Raw genomic sequence first — 21,488 nt, forward strand, 5'->3', positions numbered from 1 at the left:
TTAATACTGCTGTACGTTGTCTGAGGACAGAGAAAGATACTAGCTTTTCTGTTGTTTGAAGCACACGTTGGAGTGAGCAAGAGACCATCCAAGTGTTCTGTTTGGCTCTTAAAAGTGCTAGCCATCACAGTAGGAAAAATGATGCACTCTGTTTTTACAAACACTATTTTCTAATACTGTTTTATTAGATTTCTAAAGATTTACTGCTGAAAATAAGAGATACTGTTCTTCAGAAAGCTGTTGATGGCATGAAGAAAGAAGGTGTCCCCTATCTTGGTATGTACAAAATGTTGGGTTTTTTATCTTAAGGAGAAGGACAACATTTTTACTTTGTCCTCATTATAAGCCTAAGCAAATTCACACTGTAAATTAAAGATACTTGGATTTCTTTAAAAACTAGATTTGGTTTTTTATAAAGTCAATTGAAATCCATGAATATCTTTGCATTAACGGTGGATAATCATGAAATGAGGAAGAACAGAAAGGACAACATTTGAAAATAAGTTTCAAAATTGTAACCACAACTACTTTTGCCTGTTGTATTTTTAATATTTCTCAAAAAGTGTTCATGTTCTAGCTTTAAATGAACACAAGTGGCATCGTTTATAATAATATTATGAATAGATTCAAAACAACTGACTTGTACAGCTGCTTAGATAGCTTTTAATACAACTTTTGATTATAGGTGTGCTTTATGCTGGATTAATGCTTACCCAGGATGGACCTAAAGTTCTAGAGTTTAACTGCAGATTTGGTGACCCAGAATGTCAGGTGAGTGATTTGTAACCAGATATAGTTTGTTATTATGGGAGGAGAAGAGTCTGTTGCTGTCTATCATTATTCTTAACAAACTATCTGATGAACAATTAGCTAATTACTTTGCGATTTAAAGTATTTGTTCTGTTTCTTCAAAACAGATACTCTGTTATGAACTTAGCAACAGTTATTCCACCATATTAATTACTTGTTTCATTCCAGAGACGATTTTAGCAGGTTATATTTAAATATGGGTGTTACAAGGGTAGGCTTGAGTGAAGCTCAGTACTTTTCTACCTTTTCTAGAATGGAATGGGATTTTTTTTACTTTAATAAAGAAGTGAATCCTTCCTTTGCCCGCTCCCTGCTACAGGTGGAGTAAAACCCTTCATTTCTGTTCTTCAGAACAGGATAAAGATCTTTGGCCTCTACTTATTCCCCTCCATCTGTAGCAGTTCTTTTACCCGTAGGGATTATTATCTTCAAGGAAGAGTATTTGTAAAGGCTTATAGATGATGAGCAAAATAAATATATGTGTGAAAATGCAGCATATGAAATACTTATGTTATTTTTATAGCTGCAGTAACCTTTTAAAAAGCTCAATAAAGAAAATGTAAAAACATGTGTTGTTTTCTTTAATTTGCTAATCTTTATTTTTGTAGGTAATTCTTCCACTGCTGAAAAGTGATTTGTATGAAGTTATGCAAGCAGTCATCAATAAAAAGTTGTCTAGTTCCATGCCTGTTTGGTTTGAAGATAGTGCAGCTGTGACTGTGGTCATGGCTAGTGAAGGATATCCAGGAACATATCCCAAGGGTTTGGAAATAACAGGTAAATATAACAGGAGAAGCTGCAGAAGTCACATTTCTCTCCTGAAGTCTTTGCATTTTCTCTGTTGCAGATAAAGCTGAATCTGTCTAATCCAGATTCTTAGAAACTTTAGATGCTGTGGTTCTGGGTCAGAAAGAGATGGCTGAATTTTCACACCAAGAAGTTAATTTGTAATGCAGCCATAGCGTTTTCAAATCTCCACATCCATATTGTTTAGTTCCATAGCATTTCCTTAATATGTGTTATAGGGAAGCAGTTCTAGGCTGATCACTGATTTTTGCATAATCTTGATGCTGGTATGCTTGTGTCTATATCAGTGAAGTATAAAATTCAGCTGAAAATAAACGTTGTATGCAGGTGTTTCAGCTAAATACCACTTTCCCTATCTCTAAACATATAAGCAGCAGACTGGTCTCTCCACAAAACATACTTCTAAAAAATTGTTCTGATTTCCCAGAATGATCACAGTGAATTTGACTGAGGTATCTGGACACAGTTAATAAGCAATGAATATTTATTTATTTGTATTTTAACAGTGAAATGTTCTAATGAACTGATCTTTTTCTGTATTTGTTTTACTGAACAACAATCACAGGACTTTCTAAGGCTAAACAACTAGGGCTGGAGGTGTTCCATGCCGGCACGGCCCTAACGGATGGCAGAGTGGTGACTAATGGAGGAAGAGTCCTTACAGTAACTGCTATTAAAGAGGATCTAACGACAGCACTGCAAGAAGCCAACAAAGGAGTAGCAGCCATACACTTCAAGGGTGCCATTTGTAGAAAGGACATTGGTTATCGGGCTATAGCTTTCCTGAGACATTCCAGGTAGATATTTGAAATGCTTGAAATGGAAATAACTGGTGACTGAAAGACGTCAGTAGTTTACCTTAATACCTAAAATGGTGTTGATATTATGCATAACTCTAGACAAATTATAACTGGCATCCTTGTGAGTGATCTAAGCAAGACCAGCCAAGGAAGGAACAGGCTTTTTGATGGCTCTTTCATCCATGATCTGATTCTCCCAAGTCTGAGCTAAACTACAGTGACAAGCACGTAGGAGTAACTTGTGCTGTTGCTGTCTATATTAGGTCTGTTTTGGGGACGGAGAACTTCTGATTCTTAGACTCTAAACCATAACCTTTGCTCTGAATTCAGATTGTCCATAAATCTAATAATAACATCATGAAACGTATGTATGAACAACGTTTGAGCTTTTTTGGGGGGTTCATTTTAGGGTCTTTAAAATGGTTTTGAAACACCTACCTCACTGAGACATGCATTATAATGGAATAGCTGGCTAGCAACCTGGGTAGAATTTATCATTCCTTTTTATTATTATTCCTTTTATTTTCATAGTATGGATTTCAACAGTCTTGACAGGGCTTGGGTTTTTTCTATGCAGTGTGTTCTACTGTTTCTCTATGTTTTTGAGAGCTTCTTGCAAGTTTTGAAACCTAATTTTACCTAATACAAAACATATCTGTTTGCCTTTTCTACAATCAGTTCAAAACACAACCTTTGATAATAGGTTATTTTGTAGTCTATGAAGCATATTAGTAAGAGTTTCAGCTTTGCTGACAGTGTATACTGATTAGTATATTGTAAAGCTATAATCAATAAACTTACTAAATGAACAAGGGTGTTGATATCTAGTCTTCTTTCTCTTTCAAGTACTGTGCATCTTTTGAGAAATGTTTGTGAAAATGAATAATTGGTATTTGTACTGTGGCAGAAAAAATCAAGTCATTGCGTGAGGCAAGAGAAGGTACTTTAATGAATAGTGACGCATGGTTCTCTAAAGCACTGAATTCATGGGACATGGTCAGCAGCTTTCTTAACTGGAATGCTGTATGCTGGGATGATCCCTAGCATATGAAGGAGACTCCTGGGAGCCATTTACAGTCAGTGCCCATTTCACTGTCCCTGAGGCTCTACCAGCTTTTGCTCAGACATATCCTAAAACTGGAAGAACAGCCAGGCAGGCGTGCTTCCCTTTGGGCTTTGTATTGCACACAGTTCAGGAAGGTTGATGGTTGGCGCTGCAAACTTGGGGACACACCTCCTCTTGGCAGCTTCGCAGGATTAAGTCCTGTGCATTTGACTTCTTGAAAATATCTAGAATATTTATTTAAGAAAAAATATTTAAGAACAATACTTTCCTTTTCAAGAATTAATGCAGATACTATGTTTTTAAAAATAAGGTGAAAATATGTTGAATATTAATCACATTCAGACTGGAAGGGCCTGACTCCAGCCTTCTGCTTTCACAGGCTAACATTTCTTTGAGTCTTGTTCATAGACTGACCAGCTGCTTCTTAAAATTATTTTCTTCTCACAAATTTTTGAGCAGTAATATAATGTGTGTGCAGATATCTTTGTACTTTCCTGATAGCGTAGCTCTTGGGCCAGTTGTTTTGTTGTACCTGTCCTTGTTAATAGTGTGCTTCACCCTTAGAATTAAAACTAATACTGAATCACATCAGGAAGAGAGCTAGAATAGCTGTAATGTAGCTTGGTTCATGCCATTGATGGTATAGGAATAATGACTGCTTAACTGGAATCAGGTACATTTGATACAACTAAGAATTAGAAGTCACTAAATTCACTATCTCAAAAATGAAAAGGTCCCTCTGTGAATATGGAGTGATATTTTATGTCCCCAGACAGTTGCATGAACACACTTAGAATATAAATTATATCCACCAGTTTGCTGGTGTGTTTTCTGTTTTGTATAACTGTGTGCAAAAACAAACCAGAGCTCTTGGACATTTCTTTCTAGTTTGCTACATTGGATCTTAGAAATTAACATTTTTAAACACTGGGTTTTTAAAAATATTTTAGCAGAAAGTCAATTTAAGTAAAAAGGTACAATTGGTTTTGTAGTGCTATCATTCAAGGTGATAAGGAGAGGCAAGCTTTAAGCTACAGTTTTAAAACTTTTTAAGTATCGTAGAGGAATACTGATTTCTGTGATACTTTTGTTTTGAAAAGCTAATTTGAACTTGATTCTGCAAGGTGCTGAGATGTTCTGATTTAGCTCTGTGTACATTTAATTTTGAATACAGTCACAATACTAGTGAGGCCTGGGTATCCAGAGGAGGGAGGTATTCAAACCTTGCAGAATCAAACCCATTATTTTACCTATTTTACATGAAAGGGTTTTTTTTATCTTTGTATTTGACTGGATAGCCAGAGCTGTGATGCTGATGCTCTTATGCTGTCTTTGAGATATCTGAAAATATTTGACTACTGCTTACAGCAAACTCTATGGTACAAATTCATGAAGTTTTGTTTCTTCAGGACAGTACTCCCTATCTTTGGGTCTATGTGTGAGGTCAGGTTCTAAGAAGCAAAAAGGTTCATTAATCTTTGAGTCCTTGAGCCTGCCTGAAATGTATGATTTTTCTGATTTATGGATTTTTGTTACTAATCAATAGGATGTAATGCTTGTATAGTACTGCAATAATTAGAAATCATTTTATATGAGCAAAGGTACTGTACAAGTAGGAAAATAACGGTCTTGAAAAGCTTCGTTGACAGCAGAACAGGATTCTGAGTGGTTAATCCCCTTAGATATGCAAGAAAATAAATATTATTTTGAAATATACATTTGTGTATTCAGTAATCAATTGCCGTAACATTTTTAATCTTTCAGAGGCCTGACTTACAAAAACAGTGGGGTAGACATCGCAGCAGGGAATACTTTGGTTCAGAAAATTAAACCCTTAGCTGCAGCCACATCAAGGTCAGGTAAGATTTGTACCTTTTATTCCTGTTTCAGTCAGTTCATGTCAAGTAGGCTTATCGTTTAATCTTTATGTTGATTATCAATGCTTATATTTATGTGCTCTGCGCATTTCCAGATTATGCAAGAATTTTCTGGGTTAAGAGCAAACACCCTTGATTTCTTCAAAATGTAGTTCCTTAAATTTACGGAGTTGCTTGTCAAAATGACTCTAAAATATCTCTCCTGAATTCCATGTGCCTTAAGGACATCAGAGAACACAGTTCAGCACTCTAAGAGGATAAATACAAGGAAAAATCCTACTGGTTACTGCTGTTTTTGATTACATGGGTTGTCAATTCATGCACAGAGTGAGCTATACATTTTTTGTACATAAATGTTTAAAAAGCTGTAGAAGATGTAGAATTCCTCAGAGATACTATCAGGAATTACTTGAGATAGGCATGGAAGACACATCTTTTGCTTGGACAAAACAGGACCAGCCCTTCCTCTTTTGCTGTGGTCTCCGGTTCATATTGCTCTAGCAAGTCCTTGTAATTTTTATTATAGGTTTAGAACACCAGTCATTTATTAAATAACCCTTTTGCTTCAGATTAACTGAGAACCTTCAAATAACTTCAGATTTATGCAGAGAGAGAAATATATATTGATAAATGCACACAGTAGCACCACTAATCATTTCTTAACATTCATTGCATTTTCCACTCATGTTTGTTTCAGCCTTAGGATTTAACCAATTTTAGTTTTAAGATTAACATACTTAATTATTAAATCTTAAGAAGAGGGAGTCTTAATATACCTTAAGTAGCAATATTAACAGAGAGAAAGAATTTCAGTAGGAAAATGTCTAGTTATCATCTTTTCCTAGAAAGCAGTGGGCTTCAAAGTACTACAACAATTCCTTGTCTGTTTTTCAGAAAAATGTTAAGTGCAAGGGTGAAATATATCAGTCACAGCAATTATTAAATGTTCGGTCACAAAGCTTTGGATTTTTAGCCTTACATAATAATATGAAAAAAAACAGACGAGAGGATTAGGAACTCCTGTGGTTCTGAGATGAGGCTCTAAACTTTAGAGAAAAGTTTCCTGGTGGCAAAGCAAAGTAATTGTGACAGACTTCAGAGAGAATTTCACTAGTGTTTTGGAGCTCCTAGAGAAACCCATGAAAGTAGAAGTTTAGTACTTCCTTCTTTTTCCGGCTGGCAGGCTGCAATGCGGAACTTGGAGGATTTGCTGGCCTCTTTGATTTGAAAGCAGCTGGTTTCAAAGATCCTGTCTTGGTATCTGGAACTGATGGTGTTGGCACAAAACTCAAGGTAATCTGAAAACCTGTGTAAAGCAAGAAATGTAGCAGAGAAGCAAAAATGCTTAATCGCTTTGATGCCTATGTTACTAATAGAAGAAAATTTGAAATAGTTGTGTTAAAAAGTACCCATTAGTATTTCAGAAAGGAGAATAAAAAATGAGATTGCCCTCCTTCAGGTGTCAGTTCAGCAAAATAATTAAATATATGTTTAACTTTCAGCTTGCAAATATCTCTATTTGAAATGATGTTTAAAATCACTCATTTTTAATATTCAGTGCATATCAGGGACTCTAGTTCACTGAGGTAGAACCTCCATCCTCAAAAAGATTACTCCTGGGGAAAACATTAAATTATACAATTGCTACTGTGTTTATGCAAACTGTAATGAAACCCCTTCCGGTTCAGTCCCCTTCCATAAAGGGCCTTTTGCCCTTGCCGATTAAGAAGGTAACAATTCCTAAAGTAAAATTTTAGGACAGGCTCACAGAGATGATGATAACTGAGGATGCTCCTCAGAAAGCACCTAGAGCTTGTTGTTGCGCGATTTTGATGCCGTTCCATGTCAGACTCCATATGCTCGTGTTCCGGTTTCTCAAAGCTAACAAATGGGTTCTCTTGCTGTGTTTTGCAGATCGCGCAAGTGTGTAAGAAACATGACACCATAGGTCAGGACCTGGTTGCCATGTGTGTCAATGACATCCTGGCTCAAGGAGCAGAGCCCCTCTTCTTCCTTGACTATTTTGCCTGTGGTAAACTTGATGTTGAAGTGGCTCAGGGTGTCGTTGCAGGAATAGCTGAAGCTTGCAAAGAGGCAGGATGTGCTCTTTTGGGTATGAACAATCTCTTTCTTCAAACGATGTGAAAAATTGCATGCAGCCTCTTTATAACTAGTTTTAATGTGTTTGTCTTCCTACTCTATTTAAAGATTCTCAGAGAAGTAAAAAAAAAAATTTGTGTGTTTTTGCCTTCAGAGAACATAGTCCCAACCCACTGGAAGAAGGCAATACTTCACAAATGTTGCCATTAGCTCAGGAATCTGCATATTACTTTTCTTATTCATATATTTTCATTTAATTTTGTAAACATAACAACTACCCAGAAAACTAACAATTCACATATTCTAATTCTTTGTATTTTTCAAGTAAATTTGAAAACATTCCAGAAGGTTTGTTTACCTGTTATCCTGAAGGAAATCCTAAAGCTTTCCTCTAGAAAAAAGATTTATGTGTGTTACTGTGCATGTGTGTGTCCCTGTGTGCATGCATATTATCTTTTGAACTTCTTGGCTGATTTTAATCAAATTTGACAAGAAAGGTAAAGATCTTATAGATATTATGTTCCCACAAGTTTTATGAAACTAGACAGCCAGAGAATGTCCTTATGAATGCAGGAAAAGCTTCAGTTGGAACTTGCTTCTTCTTTAGACGTAAAAGGTAACCACAAGACAGAAATGTAAAGGAAAACAGGTTTCATTGGTTATACTCCTAGCAAAACTATTAATCTGATGAAGAATTACCATAATTTTTCAAATAAGACTTTCCATCCAAGAGTAAAAATGAGAGCTTTTGCTCTTTAGGTACCAGTTTAAAATTGGTATAACTTTGTCCTCCTTTTTTTCTACTTTTTTAAGAAATTTAGTAACAAACTCTCTTCTAAATGGGAATGTCTTATTTTGAGGGAGTTTTACAAGATTTGAACAAGAGGCAACTTACATTCTGTTTTAATTTTTTCCTGAATGAACTGTATGTCAGCTTTATCTTTGCTTGAAAGTGTTTTTTCAGTTTATCGAATATAATCAGACCATTCATACTTTAACATAAGTACATTTTATCTGAAATCTTACTATGAAATTACTGAAATTTCAAGATTTTATTTCCCATTGGAAAGCTTTAAAACTACAAAGGACTTTGGATGTTTGTAAAATCATTACAAGAGAATCATTTCTCAAAGTTTTAAATGGGCTAGTAAATGTCTTTGTGTGCTAATATAAAAAGAAATCAGAACTCATAAATAAAGCAACCATGATTTGTTCTTTGAATTTATGGCACTCCCAGAAAGGAACAGAGATGATGCAATAACTCTAGACCTAAGGAAGAAACATTTTTTTGTAGCCTGGAGCATTAAAATAGATTTCAGTTTGGTTTCCAGCTTAATGCATTAATTTCAATGTGTGTGCACATAGCATGCAAGTCTGTCTTTGTGTAGTATCATCTCATCAAAGTCTTGTTTGAAGCATGCTCCTAAATTTGTCTTGTATATTTTCAGTAGCAGAATATTCAGCTCAACCACCATAAGCTCACACCGCTTGATAGTGAGGTACTGAAGGGCTTATCTACATGCTTGGTTTTGCACCAATGTGACTGAATACAGTTTTAAACCAATGTATCTAAGCAAATGCCACCTTTTAGTATGAACTTTGATTTTAAAGTTGGTTATAGCAATGTAATGTAGAAACCTGGAAAAGGTTCCGAAGAGTTAATCTTCACTCTGGCACTGAGCACAAAAGCAGCTTCCAAGATTACTCAGGTACATTTGGAGCCCCTCCAGGGAGACTTTTTTTAAAATAGATGAATTCTGTATTGAATGAAGCCTGGTGAGTGCAAAGGAAAAACAAGACAGCACTGGTCGGCATGTTGGGCACAGGTCATAACATAATGGCAACTTAATCATTGTCAAGTTGTTTCTTGTAGGCATCATGGCCAGTGGGGAATTTGAAGGAGAATAATGATGTGGCTTTGAGGGTAGCTGGGGAGGGTTCCTCGCGGGCGTGAGGGGAAAGTGTGAAGATGTTGGTCTGAAAAACTTCAGAGTGAGCAATAAATGCTGATTTCATTTGCCAAACACAGTGAGTTCCCCTCTGCAGCCTGAATGAGACAAGACAGGTAGAGCAGAGGTCTTGAAAAGTGAAGACCATCAGCTTATATCTGCTAAGATGGAGGAAGGGAGCCAGTGCTGCGTGCATAGAGAGAGATAATGCTGTCTGAGCAATGTTACGGATTCCTATGCAAAGTAGGAAAATTACCATCTCAAACTGCATTCTGAATGAAGTCAGCAGGACAAAACATGTTTTTCAGGACAAAACAAGATGATGTCCTAATAATCAAGATATAAGAGGATAGCCTAGACAACATGTTCAGCTGCATGGATGGGTAGGAAAGGCCATCTAATTTTAGAGGTGTTCTGCCAAAATAATCTATATACCTTAGATGTTGAGACCTGAAGCGATAATGATGCCCAGGTCGTGGACATGAGTAGCAGGCAGAATAGTGGTATATACAAAATCTTTATGAAGACAAGTGAGACTACTAACTATTTCATTTCTCTGATGTCCTTAGATGAGTTTCTTGTGTCTTGTAGGTTTCTCGTGGAGAATATTAAGCTTGGTAGAAATTTGAAAATAAAAGCACTATATAAATGCTTTTATTTTAAAGGCATGGATCATGCTTAACTCCTGAGCACAGAGTTTCAGGACAGTCTTCAGGCTCAGATATTTCCTAGGACAGAAACCATAATATCTGATCAATATCAAAGGCCTTCCAAAAAATCCTATGTGTAAAACATGGATGCACATTAATTTGATACTGGTTGTCACAATGAGGGAGGAAATGTTCTTTCCCAATTTGCTATTGCCTGTTTGCTTGAAGGACATGTGACAGATGTGTGTTTTTAATTATCTTTGGTGTTTGTATATCTAATTAAAAAATCCAGTCCATTAACTCCTTACAAGTCTGAAGCTTTGAAAAATTACATGCACATTAACCCCAGTGGTTTTCCAACATCTCCTTATCCTTTTTTTTTGGTTCTCACAGGAGGAGAAACTGCTGAAATGCCAGGCATGTATCCACCTGGAGAATATGACTTGGCTGGCTTTGCTGTTGGTGCAGTGGAGCGAGGGCAGATGCTGCCCCAGCTGGACAGAATTGCTGACGGGGATGTGGTTATCGGAATAGCTTCTTCCGGGGTTCACAGCAATGGATTTAGCCTTGTAAGGAAGATTGTTGAAAAGTCATCGTTAGATTTCTCCTCTCTGGTTGGCATCTCTGGTGATCAGACATTAGGTACCACTTCTACTACAGTTTCTTCCATTGAACTTCTGAGCAGGTGGATGTCACACTATTGTTTTGTCTGTGACTTTGTTTTTGTAAGTTTTATAAGGCACGAAAAAGCTATTCCATTCTTGAACATGTTGCCATCTTCCTTTTTCCTGTGAATCAAATATGCCAGAAGGAAATTAGGGAAGGAAAAAATAAATGACTAATTGTATGCTGCAAGAGGTAGAACATTGTCTTTTTCTCTGTAATACAATGCTTGCCCATTAGTATCCAGTAAATTAATATTTTGAGGTTTCCTTGATTTGATATTGATTAACATTTCTTTCTGTGTTGTAACTGGTCTTTTTCCATCCTCTTTCATATACAGGAGAGCTCTTGTTAACCCCAACTAGGATCTACAGTAAGACTCTGTTGCCTGTCCTTTGCTCGGGCCATGTGAAAGCCTATGCCCACATCACTGGAGGGGGCTTGCTGGAAAACATCCCCAGAGTTCTGCCAGAGTCATTTGGTGTCGTTTTAGGTGAGATATAGAAAGGGATGCTGTACAAACACCCACGTGTTAATGGGGATGGATATGGAAGCCTGTGTACATCATGCTGCATTAACTGACTTACACTGTAAGAGCTGGACTTGCCTGTCTAGAAATCAGTTTGCTTTCTACTTCATTATTATTGAATTTCTTCTTGTGCCTGAATCAGACCCAGCTGAAACATTTCATAGGCACTTCCTCTGATGGTGTTTTGGGTTGGATTTGACTGGAAACTATATCTGTACTTTCAAAACTAAAACAAAGAAAAATGGTACCATTTGCAATATCCTGCAAGATTATTGCTATTTAAGTCACACTCATGAAGTCTTTGATTGGCATTCAGATATGGTTAATAGCTCACAAGTTATGAGGATATCAAGGTATTTTGCATACTTTAATTAATCCTCACCACAACCTCATCAGGTAGGTTAGAAATAGTATATTATTTCTCAAGAAAGGTAAATGTGGAAAGTTGAGTGACCTACTATAGGTTATACAGTGTTCATTGAGTTGTAGAATAAAATAAGGGAATTTCTATCAAGTCCTGTGCTTCAAATAGTAAATCATGTTTCCAGCTGTCAATTAGACAGGAGTCCACGGTGGATACTTGTATATAAAATTTAGATTAATACCACAAGAAAGAAATTACTGTCTTTGAAGTTCCATTACACTGGCTTGTCCTGAAGTATTTCTCAAGCTGCTTTAAGTCATCCTTACCTTGCTAGAATTGGGAGAAATGCTCTATATTGTGAGAGTTAAGGCTGTTCTTTTTATACAATAGTTTCTCTACAAGCAGAGTTGTCAACTTCAGGAAGACGATTTTCCAAAGTCAGCTTCAGAGCCCATTTTGAATTACTCGTTAATGGACTGCAGTGGAGCAATATGATTAATTTCTTCCATGAGTGGCACTTCTTTCTACTCCCAAGTCTTGTTTAGTATGGAAGGAAAAGACACCTTGTTTTCATGCATGCAAGCAGGTTTAACTGAAGCTAATGTTGCTGTGGGACTTACAGTCTGTGTTTGCATCCAGATCTTGTCTCTTGACACTCTAATAATTTTAGTATTTGCACATAGATAGTGATTTTCACTCTTTACTTGTATTTTCAATTCTCCTCAGATGCTCTTAGTTGGAAGATTCCTGAAATCTTTAGCTGGCTCCATAAGGAGGGGAATCTCTCTGAGGAGGAGATGGCTCGGACATTTAATTGTGGGATTGGCGCAGTCTTGGTGGTGCAGAAGGAGCTGGCTCAGCAGGTCCTCAAGGACATACAGAGACACGAGGCAGCCTGGCTGATTGGGAAAGTTGTCTCCCTACCAAAAGGTTACTAGAATTTTATTTTTCCTTGAAAATATAGAGCTAAATTCCTTAACTGGTGAGTCTCCAGCATTGACACCTCCGTGGCTTTTGTGCATAGGGTATTAAAATGACAGTCCTGGAGACTTCTGTCTTAGTCTATAGAATATGTCAGATGTCACAGGACTATAAGTAAATAATGAGAAGTAAGGCAGTGCCACTAGTCTGTCTTTTCATGAGTGTTTTTCTGTCCTCTCTATTTCTTCCTTTATTTGTGTTGGGATTTTTTGTCTTTTATGCATTCAGGCTCTGCCCGTGTTGAAATCCATAATCTGCTTCAAGCCTTGCAAGCAAATAGGTCACTGACTGTGCACAGCCATATCCAAGGCAAAATCCAAACAAACAAAGTGAAGGTTGCTGTCCTTATCTCTGGAACAGGTGAGAATTTATATTCATCACTACAGTGTACAACACAGCCTATTGAAAATGGAGCTTCAACTCAAAATCAAAATCCCTTGAAGTCCTTGCAAGTCTCCACGGAGACTTTGATGAACTTCCTACAGGCTTTTAGAGCTCAGTAACAGGCAGAATAGATTTTGCCCTCGAGTTAATTTCAATCGGAAACAGAATGATCTTTACCCTGGGCTGCAAATTGACTCTGAATTGCATCTGTGTTCATTTTAACTACTCTTTTCTGCATGTCTCTAGGTTCAAGCAACCACTGCGTTGGATTATAGGGACAGCAGAATTATCTTACTAACAGACCAGAATTTCCTCTTGCCGTATTGGCGCTTTCAGAATTTCCAACAGTCTGACTTGTAAGAAAGAGACCGTAATTTCTATTCCAGAAGTTACAGTTTACAAATGTAATTGCTAGTAGAAGCCCTGTAGCTCTCTCAGAGCCTCCAGGTGTCAAATTCAGTTTTCAGAAAGATCAGTGAAAAAAGGATTGCTGTTGTTACAGCGTTTTTTGGATTGGGTCTCACCTACATTGCTGCTTACTTAAAACCTCCTCTGGTTATTAACTATATTTATTCTCCAAGAATGAATTGATATTCGTGACTTATTTTTTCACTCATAGGCACAAACCTGGAAGCCCTCATAAATAGCACAAAGAAGCCCACCAGTTTCGCACAAATAGTTCTTGTTGTTTCTAACAAAGCTGGTGTGGAAGGGCTAAGGAAAGCTGAAAGAGCTGGTATTCCTACAAGGGTAAGTATTTCTCACCTTTTAAAAAATCATTAGCTCTGATTATGGCAGTAAGGTATTGTGAGATAGTAAGAGTTACTAGGGTAAGAGATGATTTGAAAAGAGGTCTTACTGGTGTTTTATTTTTTGGTCTGCCATGAGCTTTGTGTCCTTGGGCAAGGTACTTAACATGGAAACAAAGTACTTCCTTTTTTTTCCCCTCAGAGATGTTACTTGCATTCCTAATGGTTTTAGGATCAGTCATTATATTAAACCAACTGCAAAACTTTTTACAGTTAGTTTAAAATTTGTCATTTATTTAAGTGTAGTGCATTTGTACTAAAGTAATGATATATTTTATCTGAATTTAAATTTAAAATTACATGCTAAACATACACAGTAGTTCATTTGAATGAAATGGAGAGGTCAGGTACAACACTTCAAACTCATCTCTCCAGGATTCATTCAAGGCAAACTGTGTTTCCCTTAATGTCCCCGGGTCCAGTTTGATATTGCTATGCCCTCTGTGTAGCTATTTGCATTGCAGACATGAAATGCTGCTGTTCTGACTTAGGATCATTTTACACTCGCTTTTCAAAGATAACTAAAAATGATGTGGAAGATTTGGCCCAAAGCAAGCTTTGTTAGTAATTTAAATAGCAGCAGTATCTGACTGTTAGCACTGCTCTCTGTTGTTCTGGAGCATACAAAGATCTCAACTAAACCATTTCCATGGTATACTGGTGAACTACAAACATATAATGAGAAAAGAATCCCAGTCTTGGAGAGGGGACAGTCGCAATGATTGAGAGGGAGAGTGAGTGGTGAAACAGAGGCACTGCGTAGTGCAATGCCTTGCAGTAGTCTGTAGCAGAGTAGTTCACAGGAGAGTTCAGCCCAGTGTTGAGCTAGGCTGTATTTCCAGTGCCCTCTGTCATGTTTTCTGCTAACTCCAGTTTTCCAAAACTACTTTGCGGTATTTAAGTGTTGCCAACATGGTAAATCTTGCAGAGATTATGAGATACTTTTATTTAAAGGCTATGTGTGTTTTAAGTAAATAGCACTATCTTATTCCTGTTTAAAATTGGGAATGTATGCTGGATGGGAAATATATAACTTGCTTATATTGACTTTGTGCAGCTAGGGCTGTTTTATAATATAAATTTAGGCAAAGTTCAAACTATTTAAAACAATCAGAGGCCTTAAATTGAGTGAAATCATTCTAAGACTTTAGGTTGTCTTAAGGGCCTCCTATATTTGTAGGTTGTTCAATTGTGTCCAAATGCTTGGGCCTACAATCATGGGCCCAATCAGATAAACCTCTTATTTATTCTGGTAATTTTTCTGTGTTAATATGAACAAAAACTGCAGGTTTGTCTGTTAGTGTATGCATTTATGAGCTTCTCATGTTGTTATGTATGTGCACCCCACTCTAGCCACATGTGGAGATATAGTGGTTTCTTGTTTATTACTCTAGTGTACTATTTCATTGTGTTCTTAAGGCCTTGAGATTAAATTAACTCCATCCATATTTCTTCCTTTTTTGGATTATCACAGGTTATTGACCATAAATTGTATGAAAGTCGCACTGAATTTGACAATGCAGTTGACAAAGTCCTTGAAGAATTCTCAGTTGAACTGATCTGTCTTGCTGGATTTATGCGAATACTGTCTGGTCCTTTTGTCAAAAAATGGGATGGTAAGCACAGCCATATTAGTGTATGCATAAAAAAGCAATTTTATAACTCACTCTCAGGTAAAAAGAAAATGGGGAATATTATAGAATAGGAACCATATTAATTCTGGGTTTGCAGGAAATTAAACTCTTCCCATCCTGCAAGGAAAGGGATGAGAAAAGGAAAGAGTATTTTTTCCCTTCCCTTTATCAGGAAGCCAAGGGCAAAAGCAGATCTTGTGATCTGTGATTTATTAGAAAATGTTGTAAAGTAGGGCTGTGAAAACTTTTGACTTCTACAAACATGCAGGGCAAGTTGTTGCCTAAGCAGTAAATGCTGGTAGTGGGCAGGTGAGCATCCAGCCACTGAGAAATCCTTCCTCTAACAGATGACCTTCATTGGCTGCATGTAAAAGTGCAAAAGTAGGCAGTGATATGCAGTTCCTGTTAACAAGATCTCCCCAGTCTTGGGGTTAGATGTCCTGGGAGCTGTGTGAAGCTGGAGGTGGCATATTTCACAAGCGATTCAGCTCTTGTTTGTCTGAAGTGTTCACAGGGTCTCCATTCTGGTCACCCTGTCTAATTTTTCCAGTTCTTTGTTAGAGGCTGTAACACCTCTGCCTACTTCAGTGGTTGCTCTTCCTCCCCCAGCTGTTACCTTTCTTTTCTTTTCTCCTTCTGTCTTGTTCAGGAAGTTTTGAATCGCACAGAAGCAGCTGCTCTTCTCACTGTTTGCCCTACTTTGGGTTCAGTCCCAGTTATTTATTCTAGTTCTTGCTCTTACCAGTTACAGGCTGGCCAGCCTACTCATTGCAGCTCTCCAGGCAGCCTTTGTTGTTCACGCTGTGACTTTTGTGTTACCCTGGGTATGTCACAGACCTTTTACACCTGAGCTAGTTTTTCAACCTTTCTTTATAATCAGTGGAGCAAAACAGGCATTCCTAGGAGGCAATTCATTTTACACTAGAGCCATCAACTAAAGTAAAGGTCAGATTAATTTTGCTCTTGTTTCTCTCCATTCATTATGGAGTCCAGGTGACTGAGATGTAAATGCTTGTGTTCCAGACAGCTGTAGTTAGGAGAGAGGAATCCCCTACTACATGAGCAATGTCTTTTGGGTGGAGTATCTGTGCAGAGGATGGAGGAGAATTTTCTCTAGTGCAGAAATCTTGTGCAAATAAAGAATGAGTTTAGTTTCCTCTGATTTATGGACAAAAATCAGTGTGGGACTCCAACTCTGATGCAGCACAGTGCAAGGCTTGCATTACACATATGGCCTGAGGGCAAGAGAGAGCACTCTCTTCCAACGCAGGATTATCAGCACTGGTTCATTTAAAAATATTCAGCACCAAACTGAATTTGAAAACAGATAACTACCTTAGCTTTGACCAAGAATATGAGAGAGTAAAGTTAGTTGTGAAACTCTCTTTCTTGCTCTATGGCCCTGAAATGTTAATTCTGAATCTTAATATAAAGGATAGATTGTACTAAAGGCAAATGGATTTGTTTTAGTTTCAGATGGTACTGTAATGAGGAACTAGGGAAAGGCAGACAGAAGTATGGAGTGTCATTTTTACCTCACTGTCCCCAATACTTTTTTGCTGAAGCAGCAAGCAGGGATATGCTGATGCTTTAAAAGGGGTATTTTGGGCCAAAACACAGTGGAGATATTGCTGAAAATCGGTTCATTTGCCTCTTTAAGCTGCCCGGGTCAATATCCGCATGTGTTACAGCTGTGGAAGTGCAGGTTACATGCTGTGCTCTCAGACCTGGCCTTCACTTCACATTACAAAATCATTTCAGTACACTGCTGCCTTTGCCAGCATACATCAACTCAGTCTTACTGCTTGGCATTTAAATGGTGTTCAGTGAATCCTGATGACATATAGTCTCCCTAAACAGGAGGCACGTAGAGACAGTGTGGGTGTACCATACTGTGGTATAAATAGTATCAATAGTCACTTTTTTTTTTTTATCTCAAAGGGTTTATACTGAAACTAAAAGAAGATCTAGCACTGTTATGTACCTTTACTTCACTGACTTCAGTCTGGTCCAGAATTTCTGGGTTGAGTTGTCCCAGACATACCAGGAGCAGACAGGGGTGGTATACCAGAAAAAAGAAAGTATCCTGATGGTGTAACTATAGCACTGCTATAATGGTGAGATCCTGAGGTCATTGATAGCCACTCTCTTCTACTTTAAAGCTAGCTAGAAACAAAGGCATATGCTTTTTCTTTTATAGGAAAGGTAAGGTACAGGCTTCTCAGGGTTATAACAGTCCCACCTGGCTGAGCATTAAAGGTAACATTATCAATTTCAGGATCTCCCAGCCAACTTTTCACATGGAAAGAAGTAGTGGTAGACAGGTGTTTTGGGGAAGGGCAGAGAGAAGGGCTCCTATATGAGCAGCTGTTGCCTTTTATTAAGCCAAAACAGGTGTGGAGGAAAAGTCAAGGAAGAATTTTTGCCTTCTTGCAGGAGTCCGTTACATCATTTGAAAATGCACTGAGTTGCTCCTGGGTATTGAGTCTTGTAAGAAAGAGGGTTGTGCTTGTGATCAAAAAGAGAAGAACAAGATTCTGAGGAAAAGGACTACATTAAAAAAATTGTAATTAGTCACTGGATAAATATGCTTTAGCCATGCAATTAATTGTAATTGATTGTTGTCTTTGATTTTCTGAAACAGGGAGAAATTCTGGCATGCTTTGGTCTGGTTATCTGTCAGTAGCATTAACTGACTTTCACATATGCTTACTTTCTAATGTTAAAAAAAAATTCACAAATATATTTTGTTCTCTAATGATTAGGATATTTTAAACACTCTGGTAAAGCTGAGTGCTAAAAGACAATGACCTCATTTATTCTTTTCTAGGGAAAATACTGAACATCCACCCATCTCTACTGCCTTCTTTTAAGGGAGCAAATGCCCACAAATTGGTGTTACAAGCTGGAGTCCGAGTCACTGGCTGTACTGTACACTTTGTAGCTGTAAGTACTTTTTTCTCTCTCTTCGGAGTCAACCAGTCTTAAAAATTTTCACCTCAAAGCTTGTTTGGAACACCTTATGCTATCATTTTCTCCTTTGTTTTTCTATAAAATAAGGTTCGTCTTGACAATATGGTGCTTTAGTGTGCTGTCCTTGTAGACAGAACTGGAAATAAATAGTCTAGACAGGAGTTTAAACTCTATCACAGTTAACTTCTTCCCTAAAGTATCCCACTGCTGCCATTCCACCAGTTGTAGGGAGTACTAGTTCATATAAGGCCTTGGCTAACCCCAAAATCTTTATTACTACACAGCACCAACTTCTTAGTATCATACATCCTTCCTTCCATATTTGTTGCACTAGAAACGGCACAAGCAGCTTAGCGTTCATTAAGAACTAATGCCAGATTTGTGGGAACAGAGGGATACTTAACAATTTATCTAAGTCAGAACTGAGAAAACAGAAGCCAGGGATCTCTCAACTTGGAAAATATGCATTTTTATCGGTTCAGGGAGCATTTTTTCTCCATATTGTTCACTTCTTAGAATCGACAGTAACTAGTCTCCCATCCTCCACTCCATTCTTGAGATTATCCTCCCCTTTACACTGCTTCTGAAATCTGTTCTCATGACTTTTGCTTTCTCTTGGAAAAAGGGAAGAAAACTGTATTTTTCAAGATAGAAAAATTACATGCCTTTCTCCATAATATGAGTTAGGGTTTCTTCACTGTGTGGCAATGTATTGAGAAACAATAACTAAACAGCAGGGATCTGCCTCATTAGCATGCAGAAGAAAGATTTACTGGGTCCTCTAGCCCAGCTCTGTGCCAAAGCTGGCTAATTCACTGTGCTGAATTGAAATGTCAGCATTTTGTCCAATTTAGCCTATCATGTTCCCAGTTAACATGGCTTTTGTTGTTTTCTATGGCAGAAATGTTAGACTCTCTGGTGTTCTGCCTAACTCCTCCTTTTCTTGGGAATTTACACTTCTATTAGTTCCTCACAGGCCAGTGAGTGTGTCAGTGTCTTTTCTGCATTCTTCACATTAGCCCAACTTCATATTTCCTGTAATAATGGAGTGGTAAACAGATCCCTGAGGCAGCTGGGTTACATTAATTGCCATATAGCCCATCTTGCTCCTCTTGCAACCATGCAGACTTTCCGGCTATTGCTTTTACAGGAGGAAGTTGATGCTGGAGCTATCATTTTCCAAGAGGCAGTTCCAGTGAAGATCGGTGACACAGTGGAGACCCTGTCAGAAAGGGTGAAGGAGGCCGAGCACCGAGCCTTCCCAGCTGCCCTGCAGCTTGTGGCCAGCGGGGCTGTCCGGGTGGGGGAAGCTGGCAAGATCTGCTGGAAGTAGGAGCAGCACCCCTGCGAGGGTCTTCAGGTGGGACAACTGGCATGCATTAACTGATCAAAACAGAGGTCACAACCTAACATGCACACTGCATTCTCTTCACAAAGTGTTTTAAATGTAGAATTTACCATGTCCTGATCTTGTTCAAATGCTTAAAGATTCAAAGTGAAACCTAGAGAAAGCTACACGTGGGCACAGCAGGCAGGGGACCATGCTCAGTACTTTCAACTATGGCTCCATTACCAGCTTCCTAATTATAATCACTTCCTTTGCCAACGTTTCAGTTCCCAATCACTTTAATAAACAAAACCCCTTCAGTTGGTTACAGAGAGATCTGAGCATCTTTGAGATTGACTTAGGAACATCAGTATTACTCTCTAAATTGACTACACAAATTGTAGCATTGGACTCTGTTGTCATGTGCTGTGAAGTGTTTGTAAGGATAAGTAAGGAAACCAGTAAAATGGAGGTGGCAGCCATAGGCTTTCTTGTGAGACATTCTTCACAAATTCTGCAGAGGTTAGGTGCCTGTATTCTGGGAAAGTATTTTCCCCAGAATAGTATTAATGGAAATCCAGGAAATGTAATAATTCTGAAACAATTATTTAAGCTTTTTGCACAGCTGAACTTGTGTCAAAAAACACTTGATTTTTCTTTTAATGTTTTTGAATAGCTGTGAAAATATTTTAATAAATTTACTAAAATAATCACTTTGCCTCACACAAACCAGAAGCATCTTACTGAAGCTGATCATGTATGTTTTAGAAGTCCTGTTTAATACAGAGAAAGCTGATTTGTACTCCGTTCTGATGTCCGTATGATATTTCTGTATTGCGGTAACCTCAAACTGGATTTGAAATAAAGTCTAATAAAGTTAAAAACTTTAAAAATGTTCAGTAATCTTTCCTTGGAATTCTTGCACCAAGAGTATAAGGTGAAGAAGGAGTTTGTGAAACAATGTAACTTCAGCTGCAGTGCCACAACTGTAAATCAGTTTATGAGGTTACAGACATGTGCAATCCTGCTCAGTTAGTTATAATTCATGGAGTGTGGTGACCTTACCGTTTCAGTGGCCAGACGGTCTGTGATGAAGGAACTTGCTGACAGAATATTCCTGTCATAATTTGTCACTGAGGATAAAGCTCATGCGAATACAGAGGTATATGACGTGGTCAAATTTCATTTGCTTATAAAGGGCAAAGAATAAAAGCTAAATCTTCAGCACAGTGTTTCTCTTTACAAACTTAACTTCCCACAGCAGGGCCTCCCCTGCTGGCACACTGCCCTCTGAGGCTTGAAATCCAGTACATCTCGGTGAGAATGTAAAAGATGCAGGTAGTGTCCAGCTCTGGCAGGGGTTCAGTCTGCCTGGCTTCAGTATGCTGGCCATGACACAGCACACCTTTTACAAGTCAAAAACAAATCATACTTAAATATATAACTCATATATCAGAAGAAGTAACACTGCCAGGGGCAAAATCACTACATGTGCAGTTAACAAATAGAACATTATTGATAAAAGCAGTTTAATCACTGCCAAGAAGGCCAACAGCAGAGGACACAGGAGCCCCAAATCCAATACCCCACTCTTACAGACATCTTGAGCAAGACTCAGGTATTTTGCTGGCTAAGACCAATGGTAAATGTGATTTAAACACCTAGCTGCAGTTCTACAAAACTGTAAGAGAAATTTCATTCCAAACTGGACCTTAGACTGCTTTACCTCAATTACCAGTCTGTAATAAGAATAAATAGATAAAAG

At 37.9% G+C, this 21,488-nt stretch overlaps 1 protein-coding gene across 4 annotated transcripts in view; it reads left to right on the forward strand.

Annotated features, from left to right (window-relative positions):
• GART (phosphoribosylglycinamide formyltransferase, phosphoribosylglycinamide synthetase, phosphoribosylaminoimidazole synthetase) overlaps positions 1-20,616 on the forward strand; it is a 40,731-nt gene extending 20,115 nt beyond the window's left edge. For all 4 annotated transcript variants that reach the window (XM_067299048.1, XM_013955321.2, XM_067299061.1 and 1 more), the window contains 15 exons: positions 189-276; positions 686-771; positions 1,419-1,587; positions 2,183-2,414; positions 5,248-5,342; positions 6,544-6,653; positions 7,275-7,473; positions 10,453-10,701; positions 11,063-11,215; positions 12,342-12,545; positions 12,825-12,956; positions 13,600-13,730; positions 15,264-15,405; positions 18,254-18,369; positions 19,547-20,616. In XM_067299048.1, the coding sequence (XP_067155149.1) occupies positions 189-276; positions 686-771; positions 1,419-1,587; positions 2,183-2,414; positions 5,248-5,342; positions 6,544-6,653; positions 7,275-7,473; positions 10,453-10,701; positions 11,063-11,215; positions 12,342-12,545; positions 12,825-12,956; positions 13,600-13,730; positions 15,264-15,405; positions 18,254-18,369; positions 19,547-19,729 (2,289 nt within the window). In that variant the 3' untranslated portion in view covers positions 19,730-20,616. The remainder of the gene's footprint in view (positions 1-188; positions 277-685; positions 772-1,418; positions 1,588-2,182; positions 2,415-5,247; positions 5,343-6,543; positions 6,654-7,274; positions 7,474-10,452; positions 10,702-11,062; positions 11,216-12,341; positions 12,546-12,824; positions 12,957-13,599; positions 13,731-15,263; positions 15,406-18,253; positions 18,370-19,546) is intronic.
• The last annotated feature ends 872 nt before the right edge of the window (positions 20,617-21,488 follow it).

This window comes from Apteryx mantelli, chromosome 1, assembly GCF_036417845.1.
Source record: "Apteryx mantelli isolate bAptMan1 chromosome 1, bAptMan1.hap1, whole genome shotgun sequence".
Taxonomy (NCBI): Eukaryota; Metazoa; Chordata; class Aves; order Apterygiformes; family Apterygidae; genus Apteryx; species Apteryx mantelli.